The 17,681-nt window shown below is 43.2% G+C and overlaps 1 protein-coding gene and 1 long non-coding RNA gene across 5 annotated transcripts in view; one reads left to right on the top strand and one right to left on the bottom strand.

Moving 5' to 3' along the window:
• Positions 1-887: 887 nt before the first annotated feature.
• On the bottom strand, positions 888-13,434 carry SLITRK4 (SLIT and NTRK like family member 4). 4 transcript variants are annotated; one of them, XM_059385021.1, is made up of 2 exons: positions 13,080-13,434; positions 888-8,785 (listed from the first exon to the last, which is right to left on the bottom strand). In XM_059385021.1, the coding sequence occupies exon 2, from the start codon at positions 8,733-8,735 to the stop codon at positions 6,219-6,221; it is 2,517 nt and encodes an 838-aa protein (XP_059241004.1). In that variant the 5' UTR covers positions 8,736-8,785; positions 13,080-13,434; the 3' UTR covers positions 888-6,218. The 4 variants fall into 4 exon arrangements, with proteins under 4 accessions (XP_059241004.1, XP_059241003.1, XP_059241006.1 ...); XM_059385020.1 differs by lacking the exon at positions 13,080-13,434 and adding an exon at positions 12,264-12,475; XM_059385023.1 differs by lacking the exon at positions 13,080-13,434 and adding an exon at positions 11,676-12,249.
• LOC132006904 (uncharacterized) overlaps positions 12,558-17,681 on the top strand; it is a 50,965-nt gene continuing 45,841 nt past the window's right edge. Inside the window, exon 1 of the long non-coding RNA XR_009401247.1 lies at positions 12,558-13,012. This is a non-coding gene — a long non-coding RNA (uncharacterized LOC132006904). The remainder of the gene's footprint in view (positions 13,013-17,681) is intronic.

Genomic DNA, 17,681 nt, shown 5'->3' with positions numbered 1-17,681 from the left:
CCTATTCTTACTAAGCACAAATCCTGCCTATTGTTTTTTTACAGTTAGAGTTCTACCAGGAGGCCCTGACAGTCAGTTCGTGATGTCAGTCAGTCCGGGAAACAATTCCACGGGAGCTGAAAAGGTAACCCGTTGTTTTAATGGACCAGTGAATTCCTTGAAAACGTACAAATTACTCGCGTTGTGTTGGTATGTGCTGGGTTTCATACCTATTTACAAGAAATGAAGTGGAAAGGGGGAATAAGAAGGCTGTTATTTGACGTCTGTTGCCAAAGTTCTTGTTCAGTAATCAGATTCTGAGTTCTTTCTGATAAATAATAAATAAGCATTTTTTTTTTGATAAATAAGCATTTTCTTTTTCTGCACACTCCTTTGCCCTTATCCTCTCTTTGGTCAATAATTTGTAACCTCCTTGTTCTTCTTTTTAACCTCCGTGTTCTAATAATGTCTAATCAAATCATTACCTTTATTTTGGATCTAGATGTCTCTACATGGTTCTCTAAATAATAGTTGTGATTTGATTACTAGTATATATGAACACAGTGGTCAGGTTTCCATTTAAAGTGAATATTTATCACTGGGGCCCCAGAACCTACTTTGATTTGGAAAATCTAGGTAGTCAAGGCAGAAACATTGTGTTTTTATCAACTAAATAATTCTTTTTGTGCATAGTTCACTATTTATGTGTACTCCTGTGTGTGTGTATGTGTGTGTGTAGGTCGATCTGGCTTATTGTTCCATTTTTGTTTGGTTTTTCTTTTAGACCTGGCCTATTGTAGAAACTAACAAAACAATTGCATTGGCCAAAACCCAAATAATTCGTATTTGTTCTTGATGTTGAGCTTTACTGATTTCACACTAATAAACACACTAAATGGCTACAAATATGACCTATCAGAAAAGACTTTTATTAGTGAAAACAGCATTAAAATTACTGAATATCAACTCCAGAATTTTACCACAATGATTCAGTTTACATGAAACAATAATGAAAATATACATTGCAGTTCGTAATCGGGAGAACTGATCTTACTGTGATTTTGAAAAAACTTCCACAAGCAGTAACCATTGCACAACATGACTTCCTCAGGTTGGTAACCAGCAACACAGGACATGACCTAGTATCTGTAAGGTGTCAACTGAGAGAAATGTGTTGCTCAGAAACTTTAGAAGATTATTTCCTTCCTAGAGCTAATCTGAAAGTGACGTTTTGTACTTTTTCATTACATACTCCTATATAATTTCTATGGAGACCTTATTCATGAGCTTTTTAAGCTAAACAAGCAATTTCTCATTCCTGACATATTAATAAAATCACTAGACTTTCTATCTAGCCAGTGTCTACAAAAGCAAACTAAGACGGAGCACTGAGTCATTCTTTCCTGGTTCTGGATACTGTAGTACATGGATCTGGTAATTACTAGAATTGGATGAAAAATCTGAATCTTTTTATTCTCAATAGCAATTATTTGGCTCGAAGCATTATAAGCAGTTGTCTCACAGCCTCACTCCGTTTTCCCTCTGTAGACATAGGAACAACAGGTTAAACGAAATCTCTAAAAAAATTTAAGAAGTCCTGCTCGCGCATATAAGATAGACAACACAGTTTGTCTTCCTGGATTTCCCCTTTTGAAATGCAATCTTATCAACCAGTGGAAACGAACATGAAACAAAATTCAAAATTAGATTAAGGGCAATTTTGTCCAAAATAAGTTATTTAAAATTCATTTAACCTCCTGTTTGCTTTTAATTTAACAACGGACAGATAACTAGCAAATCCAAAACTGAGGGCTAACAATTATCAGGTGAACTTGATCTTTGTTGCTAGTTATTCCCAGTAAGTGAAGCCACAAACAGGATATTTTAGTTCAGCCCATCTGACCATAGTGACTAATTGAATGAGCACTGGAACTGAAGCCAAGGCTTCATTTGGTACCACTTGTCTACATAACTGAGTGGCCGGGGCCCAAAGCCCTCTTCTCAGTACTCACGAAGAACTTGGGAAGAGATGTAGAGAGAGGGAAACAGAATATACTGCTCACTTCTTCAGTCTTGCTAGGTATAAACCTAAGACCACGACACTCTTCATTTCTATTTTCCCTCTGTTTCCCTCTCTCTACATCTCTTCCCATAAGGAAACATGCAGAAGCCTTTAAATAGATAGTTAAGATGGAATATTAATATTTGCTTATCTGCAATAAGCAAATCTTAGCAGATAAGCAAATCTTAGTCAGATCCCAACTGATTAATGGGAATGGTTTGCCAGTGGAAAGGAACACGGATGGCAAAGATGTCGGAAAAGAAAGCATCTCTTAACAGAGATTTAGCAATTACGTTTAATACAAACAGTATTCTAAAGCTCTGTATCTTACCCTCAAATCTAGGTGAAAATATCAATTTGGTTACTGCTTTATTTCCTCTGAAAGATAATGGAAAGATAAATACATTTAACAAACTGTGGCTTCAGAAATACCATTGTAGCAAACGATTTTATTAATACTTTCATAAAAATGGCATTTAATAAATGCTAAGACCTTGATGTTATTAAAAGCAAACAAAAGTCATTAAAACAGTTTCTTTCTGTGATTTACACTAACTTTTATAGCATGACTGGATTTTTATCTTATAAATTAACTTCAAATACTAATAATCAAATCAGGGTAAAAACAATACAATGTGTTTTCTTTACTTTATTTCAAAATAGTAATTATAAATACATTCTTAATATATTTTCTCCCCAGCTCTTTGGATGCGACAACAATAACAAAAAAAAAAAAAAACTCACTGTGCTCATTTCATACAATGTCAATGTACAAATCATGCAAAAGATATTATAGATTACTATTACTGCCATACATTTCTAGATGTGTTCTGTTATTTCTGCGATACCTGCTGACGTTACTCATGAGGCCATGCCCTGTATAATTTATGCATCCTTATGGCTTAAAGAAAAAAAAATGCTTCCAAAAAGCAACAAAAGAAAGCTGGTCTTAAATGATTTTCTAATTAATATATTTATTCAGTTCATTTTCAGAATGGAAAACTAAATATAGAATATAAATTGCCTTATAGACTTGAATCACTGTATTTTAATAGCTGCTTTCTCATAAAATTACACAAAGATTTACTTTGAAAGAATTGAACCATTTTTATTGATTTCATAAAAAAATAATTTAAAACTTGATTTATATTACACAGACATAATATATTATCTCAACCCCTTCACTAATTTCATACGCTCTAATCTTCTTTGCAACCATTCTAACAGAGTCCAAGCACATGATACAATGCCAAGAAGCCCATGATGTGTCAGACCACATTAGAAGTGAGCACTTCTTGGATTTTCTAGATTTGAATCAAATTCCACCAAAGATGCTGCACTGACATGTAGATCACTCCTCAAGGGGTTAAACTAACATCAAGGTTATCATTGAAGCCAACAAAGTGTAGATACAGTATCTTAACTGCTCTTGTACTCAATGCAAAACTTAGGTCTAACTACATCACCATAAAATGTACAAGGAGAACTAATGAGAGACAGGTGCAAAACAGTATACACTGTATCATGTAGGCACAATGACTTCAGTTAAGGAAAATAGATCAGCCTTAACCAAGGATTTGTTACTGTTGTTCACTTACAGTTAAAACCTCCAAATAACCACACACATTGAAATTCCTTTTTTAAAAAAGTTGAACATTTTTACCTTTTGGCAGAAGGGGATGAGATAGCCAATATGCTACAGCAAGTTTGAGATGGTGGCAGGTACTCTTGAAACATCTTCAAAGCATCACCACACTGAATAAAAGGCATCATCCCAATGGCCTATTATCCCCAGATCATGGATAGAGCTTTCCGGTTCCTCCCCTAAGTGTCTACTTAAGATTCCTCAATCCATACTTTATTGACAGGATAAACTAAAACACTTTCTTTGAAGCCTTTGCGTCTTTATCCTGTCAGTATGCATTAGGAGCCCTTTAATCCATGGACGCATGGAGGCATGGTAATGGCATATTAAAAGTCCTTAGGAAACTGTAGATGAAAATACGCTGTTGGGCACACGTCTTTGTGTCTTTTCTTTCAAGATCAGAAAGCAAGTATTTATTTGTATATTTTTTAATATTCATATAAAGTTTTCACAGACATTGTCATGAAAATTAAAATTACACATTAAAGTTTTAAGAGCACCAGCACATACATATGGAGACAATTTTTTCTGCTATTTAAAAAAAAAAATCTCCAAATTACCTATATGGTATATTTTAAACAAATATTTGTATACTGCATATACACCCAAATACACACACACACACACACACACACACACACACAGAGGCACACACACACACACATACATGCACACCGTCTAAGAATGCCAAGTTATTTCTTTTTCATCCTGGAACAAACCTATAAAGCCCTGAAATTAGTACTTAATAAAGGGACTACGTTACAACTTTAGCCATAATATCATTTTGGAAGCTGCGCCAAAACATCTGCCACTTGAAGTTCATGAAGAATGTCTATGTTTACCTTCTTGGTTAACTCACTGATTAATACAGTGATTATCAGAAATGGAGCACAAAGAAACATACATAAGTGGGCAGGCCAAGAAGGTAATATGTTCTAGGATGTCGCTTTGCTAACTGGGAGCTCCTAAAAATCTTCCAATGTTTCCCATTATCAAGTCCTTCCTTTGACCAATTTTGACTTAGAAGTTAACAGCACAAGCAAACACAGTGAACTCATCTGAGACCAATGAAAGCATTTTACAGTGTGGCTTTGGGAGCCGAGATGTTCACTGCTCTACTGGATTATCTGATAGTAGCTGGAATGATGACAGAACAGGATACTGATGCATACGAGATATAACTATTAACCTTACTCATTAATTGTTTTAAATAGTTGTAGTGAAAACTATTTGAATTAAGCTCATAGAATCCTGAAAAGCAAGACAACTGATGGCAAATAACAACTGCCCCAGACACGATACTATAAAACTAAGGAACCTATTTTAAAATGCACGGTTGGTAACAAATCTGAAGATAATATGCTAAGTTCTCAAGAATAGCACAGAACTGGTTTTTATCTTTTTTTTTGTATTTTTGTGTTTTTGTGGTTTTTTTTTTCCTTGCTTCGTTTTTAAATTATACCTGATCACAATGTCCAGAATATTTCTGTACACAGAAGCTTCAGTTTCAGTTTGGTATATTTTTTTTTTCCTGTCTAAATGTATACCTATTGATAAATTCCCTGTGATCAGGAAAACAAGTCAGGCATATTAAATACATATTAAGGAGTACATATTTTCCTATTTAGTATACAAAGTACTTCATAAATATGAATTATGTTACAAAAATAGCTTTGGGTGCGCTCACACGGTAAGCACTTCGCTAATTTTGGACAACCTTTAAGGATTGTGGGTATTTCACGTAACTGAGAACAAACTCTAATGTCAGTTTAATTTGAGCCTTGTGTAATTCTGATAAACATCGTGTATTTCTTCAGATCACCACAAACGCTATGTAACTCACGTTGACTTTTCTCTTTTAGGTTTTATGTATAGACAGGTAATGCTTAAAGTGTTCAAATTTATTTTATAGTTACATAATGCATGGTATATTTTAAACAAATATTTGCACAATTTTAACATTATAAATCCAGCGGTTTCAAGATGCAGGCCATAAAGTTTACCGATTTACAAATACTATCGAATGTTCTCTCTTTGCATGCTTTTTTTTTTTTTTAACTTTTCAGATAATCTTTACACAGAGTTGTTACAATGCCACAAATCAAAAGGATTGATTCCAGTTCCACCGACTTGATCTACGTGCAAGATGAAGGACCCAGCTGAGGTACAAACACTGGTACCAGTTTTCTCGAGTTTGCTTTACAAAGCACAAAGAGACGGAGGTTTTGCATCGGGGTACAAAACAGATTTGCCTCTTGAGGTTAAATTCAGCGTATTCTGTATATAAAGCATCCCTTTGGCAATAGAGTTTGCAGTATCCCCACAGGACTCCACAGTATAGGTTTTATGTAGTAAAATCTATTAAGGAAACTCTCTTCTACCGGACACATCTTTGCAGCTACAGTTAATGAGACAGCCTCAGAAACACCTGCCTCTATGCCTATTGATAATATAGTATTTGGAGTTAGAAGTCAACAAAAGGCACTTTCATCATTAAATAAATGTCCTCTGTATGAAGTGAGATTGCATGACCTAGATCTTGTTCAAAGCTGTCTGCTCCTCAAGGACCTGTAGGTAGTCAGGGGAACTCTGGAGTTTGGCCTTCAGTTCAAAGTACTCGCTGCTTTTCCGCTGCTCCACGACGATCTTACTGTGGTTGCCGCCTATCAGGGACTTCTTGTTTTTTTTGTCTTGTTGTTTTTCTGGATAGCGGATCTCAAAGCCACTGACACCTATGCTATTGTACTCCTTTTTGCTTTCCAGAAAATTCTGAATAAACACGTTGGAATCCCTGCTCGGGAATAGTTCGTCCAGCTCATCGATTGTGCTCAGTCTCTTCCTGCCATCCACGTGTAGTAAATCTTTCTCCTTGTCGGCGACATTTCTCATGACGACTTTCTGTCCTGGAGGATCTGAAAACATGAAGCCGGTTTCTGACTCTTTCAAACCGCAGGTGTGGCTCTTGCTCATCTGCTCGATGGTTTGTGGAATGAAGGCTTCCGTGCTCAGCCCGTCTTTTTTATTGGTCTTGTGGTCATGCTTCCTCAGCTGCAGCTGCATGGAGCCGCACTCGGGATTCCCCAGGCCCTCGTGCTTGACCGTGGGCTTCTTGTTTCGCCGCAGCACAAAAACAAGAAGACAAAAAGCAACGAAGACAGTTAAGATGAGGACCACGAGGATGCTGAGGATGAGAATAGACAGAGGCACCGGGCCACCGGGAGGGCTTCGAATGGGACCCAGCGGGGTGGTGAACGTTATGGCAGGTGCAGGGCTCGTAAACGGCGCCGATGGCTTGTTTAAGAGTTTGGGACACAAGATTTCATTCTTGAGGGACTTCAGCTCGATGTTGGCAAACTGAACCGGAGTCTCGCATTTCAGTTCCTTCACGACAATGCCGTCATTCAACTTCTCGAGCCACAGCTTTAATGCCACCAAGTCACAAGTGCAGTCCCAGGGGTTGCCCTCCAAGTCGATCTGTGTGAGAGACTGCAGCTGATCGAGGACCCCGCTGACGGGTAAGTACATGAACTTGTTGTTCCTCAGGTTCAGTCTAGCGAGGGGTGCTCCCGAGAAAATGTAAACGGGCAGGCTCTTCAGGAGATTGTTGTTTAAGTAGAGCAACTGCAAATTTGGCATCGAGTCAAAGGTGCCCGCCAGGATCTCCTTGATCAAGTTGTATTCCAAATACAGATACTGCAGGTTATGAAGGCCGGAAAATATCTCAGGATAGAGTCTTTCAATCTGATTGCCGTTGAGATACAGCCTGCGTAAATTAGTGAGATTGTGGAATACGTCTCCCTTGATCGCCGTAATCTGATTGCTGCCTAAATGGAGCAAATCCAGTCCTTCAAACTCGGCGAAGTCCGCGACGTCCACGTCTTTGATGCTGTTGCCATTGACATGCAACTTCTTGGCATTTAAGGGTTTCGGGACCAGTTCAGACATGGACTGTATATTCTTCTCTTGGCAGTTGACGCTCAGTCCCAAATCCGAAGGATGTGTTTTGCAAAAGCAAGGTGCTGGGCAAGGTGTCAGAGGGGGCACCCTCGTTTGGTAGGACACAATCTGGCTGAGATTGCGGTTGGAGAGGGACTTGCCCGCTACGATTCCGGAGATCTTGGACGGATTGGTTGTTTTCGGCGGTTTGGTCACTAATCTGTGTAAGGATGTTTGGGTCGTGTGACCGTTGGGAGTGGTGTAGCCATTCTCCAGCTGAGACGGAGGCAGGATTCGCACATCAAAATCACTGCCTGTGCCCATGGGGCATAATTCTTGTTTGTTGGTTTCTTTCAGAAGCCTTCCGTATAAGTCGCTGGGAGTTTCACAGATAGCCTCTCCTATGTAAATGTTATATGGCATGTTCTCCAGCCACGCTTTCAAAGGCAACAAATCACAGCTACAGTTCCAGGGGTTATCTTCCAGTTGCAGTTCAACGACACGGCCTATGTGCTCCAGAACTCCGATATAGGGGAGCTTCTGGATTCTGTTCCCCCGTATATCCAGATGGGTCAAAGATGCGAATCGGAAAATATTATCAGGAAGGAATGAAATCAGATTGTCATTAAGAATGAGAACTTTCAGTTTGTGGAGCTTATTGAAGGCTCCTCGTTCAATATACTTGATTAAATTGTAGTCAGCCTGGAGATACTCCAAGTTCTCTATGCCAAGGAAAGTGTCAGCTCGGAGAATCTTTAATTCATTGTTGTTCAAGTGCAACTGCTTTAATGCACTGAGCCCAAGAAAGGCTCCTCCCTCAATGTTCTGCAGTTTATTATTTCCCAGCTGCAGGGATACTGCGTGTGAAAAATTCAAGAATGTGTTTGGATAGAGGATATTTAAAAAATTGTTTTGGAAATTGAGGTGATAGAAATTAGACCAAGGTGGCTTCAGCTGATTTGGTCTGTAGACCGAAACCTTCTCACAGTTGACATAGAGCACGTTCTCGACTGACACGCAGGAGCACACATTGCAAATTTCCACTGATATGTCAGAATCTGCATTTGTCGAAGAAATCAGGGCTGACAAAAGCAGAAAGAGCCAAAGAAACATCTTCTTGCAATCAGCAAACAACTTTATGCTTCTGAATAAAGAGAAATAATCTAAAAAATAAAAAGAAAACATTTTTTCAATGACCATTACTTGAAAAAGTACTTGCGTTTACATCATACCACAGTGAAAAATGATCACCGGAAATGCTGTCAGTTTCATTTCCATGCCTGTAGTTTATATGCCTTTTACTTGTGCAGAAACACAACAAACAACAGGAGAAAAACGCTTAGTTGTGCTTAAACCTTTACATTCGGAAAATACTTGCTCTACGTGGGCCATCAAACTCCACCCTTGAACACAGACCACAGGAGGCTGAAGAGAGAAGGTGTTAGAGCCCTGGATTCAACGGAGGGTGGCAACGGGAGGGACTGGGTTGCTGTGGAGGGGACAGTCGAAAGATCGAGGTAGAAGGAGCCGAGGGAGGAGTCCTGCCTGAGCTTCAGCCCACAGGTAAGCACACTGCCACAAACGAGTTCACTCCTGCACATGTCTGCCTTAAAAAACACAGATGACCCAGTGATGGTCTAGAAAAATAACTGATTAGGAAATGGCCAAGTTTTAATTTAAAGTAAATACACAGTACCTAATTTCCTGACAGTCATCTCCCAAATGGGCCCGGGGTGGGGGTGCGGGGCTTTTGTCTCTGGGTCCCTGAAAGCAGGAGAGAAACCTGAAGCCTGAAATCTTGAGTTGCCTAGCATTTGTCCAGACAGCTTTCCCACCCCCCAAGAACCGGGTCTCCTGTCTACTTGGCCCACGTCTTTTCCCTCACATGCCGTTTTGAACCCACGTCTGACGTCTGACTCTTGGCTCACATGGTCATCTCCTTCACTGTGACCACAGACTAGCGCTGCTGAGGAAGGGGAATCCACACACTACAGTCCTCGAGTGGTTTTATCTGCAGCACCAGATACATTTAGTACAGCAAATGTTTGTCCTAAAATCATCACTTCCCAAACATCTCCTCCCAATATCACCACCCCATGTCTCTGTCTATAAACAAATCACAAATCACCTAGTGGAGTTTAATGCTTAGCAAATTAACCCGTTGTAGCCATTTCCTTCAATAGTGCACGCATGTACAAATATATACAACGTTTCCTGGAAAAGCCTAAAAAGAGAAATAAGCTCTGTGCCTTTTACTGATGTGATTTTAGCCATGTGAGTCTTTTCCTTCTCGAATGCAATTTCAATATGGTTACCACCAGATATTAATTAAATAAATAAATTACCCAGGAACACATGATGAGGGAATGATACAAAGAAGTGTCACACAAAAACTCCTTTGTTTATTTTGCCCACGAGGAATCAGCTAGTGGCAAAACCAACCATGTCGCAAGATACACCATCCTTTAGCCACGACCCAGAAAGATTTGCATTTCAAGTAGTTTGGTTCAGAATACGGCCGGCACTGGCACGGCCGAGATGCTCCTTGCTGCCATGTAGACATGCATTCCCCCTGTTCACCATGATAGTTTGATTGGCAGTGCAAAAAGAAGTCATAAATTCTTAAGTATGACCTCATCCAAGACAACTTTCATTGTAAAATCAAAATTTCACATGATCATTTTGCCTTCCTATAGATGTGGTTTCCAGTAGCTATTCTGGTTCGGTTGAATCATTTCTTGTTACTACCCCCCAGCCAAAAATCAACCAAACGAGAAAGAAATGTAAAGAAAACAAAAAACCGAAATAACCTGAATTCAGTACAAAAACACAACGAGGATCATCAGCAGATCTGAAATTGCATAAGGAGCTGCCCTCCTCCTCGTAATTTCTACTTTAAATAGCAAGGGGGAAAAAAGCCACAAGGACGAGCTAGGAAGTTCCCAAATGCATCTCCTGTGAAACAGAGAAAGCCGCAGGCAGCTGGAGTGTCAAGCGAGGGAGAGGGGGGAGTCGATCTCCAAGGAAGAGGGACCAAAAGGGCAAGAGACCATGGAGTGGTGGGGAGAGGAGGAAGGAGGGCTGGAAGGTTGCTAGGAAGAGGGGAAGGGGGCACTGAATGCAAGCGGAAGAAACCTCTCATTCACAGGATACCACTTGAACGTGCACATATTGAAATCGGGGAGAAAAAAGGAAAATAAGAAAAAGAAAACCCACAAAGTAGGAGTTGGATACCAAAAGCCATCTCTCGGGCTGGCCGAGAGCGGCGCGTCTGCCGAGAGCGCCCGTCTCCCCATCTACCTCCCCGTCTCTGGGTCTCTGTGCCCTGCGAGCCACTCGGCACCCACAGCCGGCCGGGACCGCGCAAACCCCGCTGGGCTTACCGCCTATCGGGCATCCACCGGAGTGCGGTTCCTGGCGCTCGGCGCCCGAGCCGGCCTGCGGGCAACAGACGCCTGCGGGGGGCGGGCCGAGGTGGCTCCCCTGGAGCTGGCAAGAGAAACCTCCGCCCGCCCGCCCGCCTAGGCGGGGGCGGGGGGGGGGCTCCGCCGAGAGACGCGGTCACTGCCGCCCCCTGTGCGCCACCTCGGGCCCGGCGGCGACGCGGCCGGAGGGGCTGCCGGCGGTGGCGCGTACCGCAACGTTTTGCCGCATCCCGGTGCCCGGAACCGGCGCTCAGCCCCCCTCCCGGGTCCCGGGCCCAAGCGGCGGCCTCGTGGGTCGGGCGGCAGAGGCGGGGACCGCTCGGGATGTCGCGGGGGCCCTCAGCTCCGCTGCGCACACATCTCTCCGCGCGCTCCCGTCCCACAAGGGGCAGCTATTGGAGTTTCCTTCGGCCTCTCTAGACCCGGGCGTGCGGTGGCTGAGGGGTCAAAGACAGCCGGCTCAGGCCACGAGGCCGAGGGCCAATGGGACGTCTCTGGCCCGCTTGTCACGGACAGAGTGAGCCGGTGGCTCGGTGGCCGAGAGCGGCGGTCCAGGCACCCCCCCCCCCCCTACGCCCTCCCAGCCGCCCCCCGCCCCCACTGGCCAGCCACAGAGTGCTGCTCTCACCAAGCCAGAAATCAGCTCAACATTTGGGCATCTTGCAAAGTCGCGCTGCCAACACTTGCCCGGCTCTGCGGGGCTTTTAGAGTTAGCCACCGGCTTCTCTCGCGTTCCCCGTGTTGCTGGTGCCAGCGATCTCCCACCGGCTCGGGGGCCACTGCCCTGAGCCCCGGATCCACGTCCGCCTAGAGTGCTTGCGAGTGGGGCGCAGAAAACAAAGCCAGCGCAGCAGCGGCCCCGACAGCCCGAGCCGCCCTAGACCAGGACACTTTCCTCGCCACCCCGGCCGCGGAGGCAGCGATGTTAAGGACACCGGATTCTTTTGGTCCTCGGGGACTTGCGACCGCGCCGTGGGTAGGCACGCAGGGTGGTGGCGGGGTAGCCACTATAGTCGCTTTGGCCACTCGGCCGGCCCCAAACCAACACGACCCAAACTAAAAATAATAATCTACCTGCCCCCCTTTCACGCGCGCGCGCACAGACACACACACACACACACACACACACACACACACACTGGTGCTGCCGAACCAAGCGGGGAAGAGGCAGCGAGTGTCGGTGCAGCTCGCGCAGCCCCGCTGGAAATTCACCCACCTCCGGAGCCCAGCAGCTCTCGCAGGGCCCGCCGCGCCGGGATCCGCTCTGCAGTTTCCACGATGGTCTCTGCGTGATCCGGGACCGAGCTGCGCCGCGCCGGCTCGCCCGTCAAACCCACCAAGCAGTCCTCGCAGGCAAGCAGGCGGGCAGCGGCGCGCGCGCGCGCACCCGGCCAGACACCGCGCGCGCACCCAGCCCCTCGCACACGGGCTGCACCTTTACATACACGCGCTGAATCCCCGCCCCCGCCCCCCCCCTCCACCCCGCACACAAGCAGCCTCCCTCCCGAAACTCAGGAACCTCGACCCCCGCACATTGCTGAGGCCCCCTGTCCCCCATCCAGACACCTCCACTTGATTCCTCTTCTGCCCACACGCCAAGAAAGCGCACTTTCCCCCAGGCATCCGCCCCCTCTTTATGCCTAAAACACCCCCCAGGGAGGAGCGACCCCTTTCCTCACGCCTAGAGACCCCAGTCTCCAAACGCTAAAGCGCCAACCTCCATCCTCCTCACCACATCCACGCACACTCGACTCCTTTCTCCTCCTTCAGTCCCCTAAGAACGAAGGCGCGCACACACACACACACACACACACACACACACACACACCCGGGGCGTTCCTTTGAGAGAGCAACCAAGAACCCCGGCAAAGCCAAAGAAACGTCGGAGGTGGGGGAGGGGGGCCAAGGGAGGCAGATAGGGTCGTCGAATCTCCGCGGGATTCAATAATTCCAGGACCGAGGGGGGTGAGTCAACAACAATGACATTCAAAGGCAACAATCGCACTTGGGCTTTGTATAGCGGGTACAGTACCTTCGGCTAGTTGTCACCCCGCAGATCAGGAGGGCTCCGGGGATACTTCTTCGGCAGCGGGCGATCCTGGATGGAGCCTTCTTGGGACCAGTTTCCTGGGATCCAGTAGTATCCTCACTCTCCCTACCTGTGTGCGCGTGAGGGGCTGGGGGCTTTAAGGCAAAAGTGTGAAGCTTTAGCTCAGAGTGAGACTTATTTAGTGGGTTTAGGAGGAGACGGGTTAATTCTCCGCACCTTAGAACTCTGCGTGCCTTCGGTGAGGAGCGGGTTAAGCAGGACGTTTAAAGAGCTGGGGGTGGGGAGCGAGGGATAGAGATAGAGGAAAGAGAGGTGTGGGACTGGGAGAGATGCCGCACTTGCGACCAAAAGAAGAAAAAAAAAAAAATCTGCTTTGGCTACTGAGCATGCCCAGTTCCCAGCTCGAGCCCTATAAGGGAGGCATTGTGTGCGTTCCACTTCTCCGGGCTTTGGTGGTGACCGGGGAGGGTAGTGGTGAATGAGAGGCTTTAGGGAAGGGGGACAAGGTTTGGAGCTTTGGGGCTGGGAGGGAAGAGACCTAAGAGATACCTTGGGGAATCAGAAAGGAGAGGACGGAAGCGACTAAGAAAAGTCACATCGGTAGCCCCCTCGCTCTCCTGTCTATACCAAAGAGGCTTTAGCAATACAACCTCCAATACCCAGAGGCTGCAAATCCAGCGTGTGAATTGTCTAGGCCCTTTTCTTCTACCCATTTACTAGTGCTCCCACGAGAGAGTAGGAATATCCCGGGGAAAGGCTAATGTTCAAACGAATTTCGTGCAGTCTGGGAATTTAGTTAATAGGCTTGGCAAGAAAGCAAATGTACCTGTGGGGCGGGGGACTTTGGCTGTCCTGTCTGTGTTTCCAATACCTGGCTTTCCTAATGGGGAAGGGCTAAATGGTCTCTTTACTCCCCTCCCCCGAACCTTGCTGTTTGTGTAGGTGCTTGGCTAAGAAAAACAACTCTCTCTCTTTACTTTGTGTCTGTGGGGATAACTGGCTTTAGGTAAATAGAGCTAAGTTAGAAATGGTGAGTATTTTCCTAGCCCCTTCTTTTGCACATTTCAGGTAATACTGCAGGGCCCACCGCTTCAGGACCTATGTTCTGCCTAATCCACGTATGCAAATTCCAGTGGCTCTAGCCACTGATAGGGGATACTCAGTACCCCGAAATGCTTTTACTTAAAAATGAAAAACTCTTTAAACTAAGACTAGCAATAGCTTTGAAATCAAAATTTGGCTGTCTGCCTGAACTCCTACAGTTAAACATTTACCATAATTGGTTGGTGTTTAAAGGCCTCAAATCTAGGCAAAAAAACCCGATGAGCAAAGGATTGATTACATTATTTGTGGAGAGTGTCCTATCTTGTATATTATCTGTGGTATCTATTTATATATAAGTTCAAATTTTTTCATTTTTGTCATTTCATGAGGCTGCCTTCAGGTTACATTCATGCAAATGTTTGCTGGGCACAGCATGTATATAGAGATGCATGTACAATATATAAATGAATATTTAAATAGATATGTGTATATAGGCGTATTTTCTTATGACCTTGGTAAATAAATTGCATCTTTCATAAAGAATCTTTTCTCTACCCCCACTCTTTACTGTCCTTAAAAATTTCATCTTCTTCTCTTTTAAAAACCTAGAGGCAGAAATTGAGTGGGCAGCAATGGTAAATTTTGCTGTATTCCATGTGAAATCCGTTACGAAATAGCATGACTTAAAGAAACACTAAAGAATCCATCCATAACAACATAGGCACAAGTGCAGCAACTTTTAGTAGGGTGAAATTTGTTTCCTCCACAGGTCACAGCTGCAGTATGGTGAAAAGCCCCTCTACTTTTGTACCTTTGAACAAAACAGATCCTGCTAATTAAGAACTCACATTTGCATTATATTGTATAATGCAATTTGAAAGTGGGAATGGATACCAAAACAAGTTGGCATTTATTCTAAATGCAAAGGATACAGGAAGCTACAATATATTTGATCAGGAGAGAGGAATTGTTTGTCCTTTACTATAAATGTTAACAAGATTCAATAGGGTGAGCAAAAAAAATTTTACCTGAAAATATAATGCACATTCCAAGCACTGTGATAGCTGAAAAGGCCAGATTTGGACAGTAAATATCAGATGATTTAAATGCCTACCTTTATTCAACTTTAGAAACTGTTCTGAGAGTTGACTGTAATTTGACTGTAATAACTGTGAAATGTTCTTTTTCATATGGGTATGGAGACAGAAGTCTGAAAACAAGTACAGCTAGAACATCAATAAACTACGATTAATAGTAGTGCTAAAAACTTATTGGTGATTAATATCCAAGTCTTTAAAATGAATGCTTTCATGTAAAATATTTTGCTGTTTAAAAATGATAAAATGGATACTCCTAAAAATAGCATAGAAGTAACAGCTTCCATGCCTTCTGCTTCTTTTGCTTTCGTATTTAAAAACCCAATCCTTTAGTCCTGCAGTCTCTTTTCTGGCTCCTAGAATGACATGTGATGTCCATGTAGAACAATAGTAAACTAAAGGAAATTGCTAGCTTAAAGAAGGGAAGTAAATATATAAGTAAATAAAAGTGTTAAGAAAACTCCAGCACTGTTTGTGGCAATGGAAAGAAACACAAAGCTTATGTTCTTCCTAAAATATATGAATGCAAATATCATGAGACAGATTTGCAACAGCCTCTGTTCTTCTACAACTGGAACCATAGGACTACACCGATTTGCTGTGTCTCCCACTTTCAGGGCAAATAAACAACTGCACAGGAATTTCACGAAGCTCCTGGATATCCTTCATTCCAAAGGCAGTTTTAGTGGATCAAATGCTACCATTCACAAGGGAGCAAAAGGGGGTATAGCTCAGTGGAAGAGCATTTGACTGCACAAGGGAGCAAAACACCAACAAAACTTGGCCCTTGTCGGTGGTCTTGCCTTCTCATATTCCTCATTTATCCTGCCTTGTCTTGCTGCTGGATTTTATTATTATTATTATCATTATTATCATCATTATTACTTTCTTAAGTAATCTCTACACCTGGTGTGGGGCTCGAACTCAGGACCCTGAGACTGAGATCAGGAGTCACGTGCTCCACCAACTGAGCCAGCGGGGCGCCCTCTGTCTTGTTGCTGTTTAAAATCAAATTAGCCTTAATTTTGGTAACCAGGTATCACACACAGATCTTTCAGTGTATCTTAATTTTGAAAATCTATTTATACTGTGGCATTTAAAGAAATTACAAATCTGGCATCTCTCGAATTGGAATAGAAGGAAATTCTGAGGATGTTAACATATCTTCTGGGAAGAGACATTTCTAAGATCAAATAAGTTTAGAAGACCCTTGCTTCCATAAAGCTGGACAGTTTTTTAAACTTTGGGATTTCTCAGCAAACTCAATGATATTAAAAATGAATTCTCACTTACAAGGGGAAAGGATATAACATGTAATGTCTCCCAAACTTATTTGACTATCGAAGCCTTTTTTGTTTTAATCACGTAACTTTGAGAAATCTTGTACTAGTTGCAAATTTCGTGGAAATCAGGAGCTGAAGGGTGTCTTTCAGACTATAATCTAACCCATACCATCCCAAGGGACCTTCCACTTTTTTCCAGGGTACTTGCCCTGCAGAATATAAATTGTCAGCTATTAATGTATTGCAATCTGAGTACTCCAGGCATTGGCTGATTTTCCACAAATTATTTCTCTGTGATTAGTAAAGAAGAATATCTAGTTTCAAAGGATCTTTGTAATTTTGGCTCCTAATGAGTACTCGTTCATACAGCTCACTCATCCCACCTATATTGTCTAGAATAACATTTTTCTAAGCCACAGATGCTGATATAATAACGTGTGTTCTGTTTACCCGTTTCCTTTCTGAGCATTCTCTAACTTGAAAAAAATATCATCTTTCTCACTCACTGCCAAAGAGCCCGGAAACAAGCTCCACTGCCCTCAGACAACTCAAAGATAATAAAGATCGTGAAATAAAAAATAGGAAGTTAATAGCCAAACAATCTATGGTGAGAATTACTCCCATGGGCTGTACAAGTTCCAAAACACCAACCAAAGCTTTGTCAGTAAGACAGAAAGTTGATGAGAATCCTTCCATTTTTACCATGCTCTATTCTATCTAGGGAACCAGAGTACTATTCCCAGCCAGCAAAACAGGTTTTTTATTTTTTCTTAATTTTGCAAAAATATTGAGGGTCTCTTTGACCAATGCTTTTTATAAAAGTATGATTTTGCCTGGGTGGCTCAGTGGGTTAAAAATCCCTATGAGGGGGGCGCCTGGGTGGCTCAGGGGGTTAAAGCCTCTGCCTTTGGTTCAGGTCATGATCCCAGGACCCTGGGATCAAGCCTCGTATGGGGCTCTCTGCTCGGCAGGGAGCCTGCTCTCCCCTGACCCCGCCTGCCTCTCTGCCTACTTTGTGATCTCTCTCTCTGTCAAATAAGTAAATAAAATCTTAAAAAGAGAAAGAAATTTAAGTTTAAAACTTTCCTTCAAAATCGATTTTCTGTATCCCAATTACTGTATCAAAAATAAAATTTATCTCATTCTGAAGCTCTTAGGGT

Source organism: Mustela nigripes, chromosome X (genome assembly GCF_022355385.1).
Source record: "Mustela nigripes isolate SB6536 chromosome X, MUSNIG.SB6536, whole genome shotgun sequence".
In the NCBI taxonomy this organism is placed as follows: domain Eukaryota; kingdom Metazoa; phylum Chordata; class Mammalia; order Carnivora; family Mustelidae; genus Mustela; species Mustela nigripes.
This window is presented reverse-complemented; position numbering and strand designations above follow the sequence as displayed.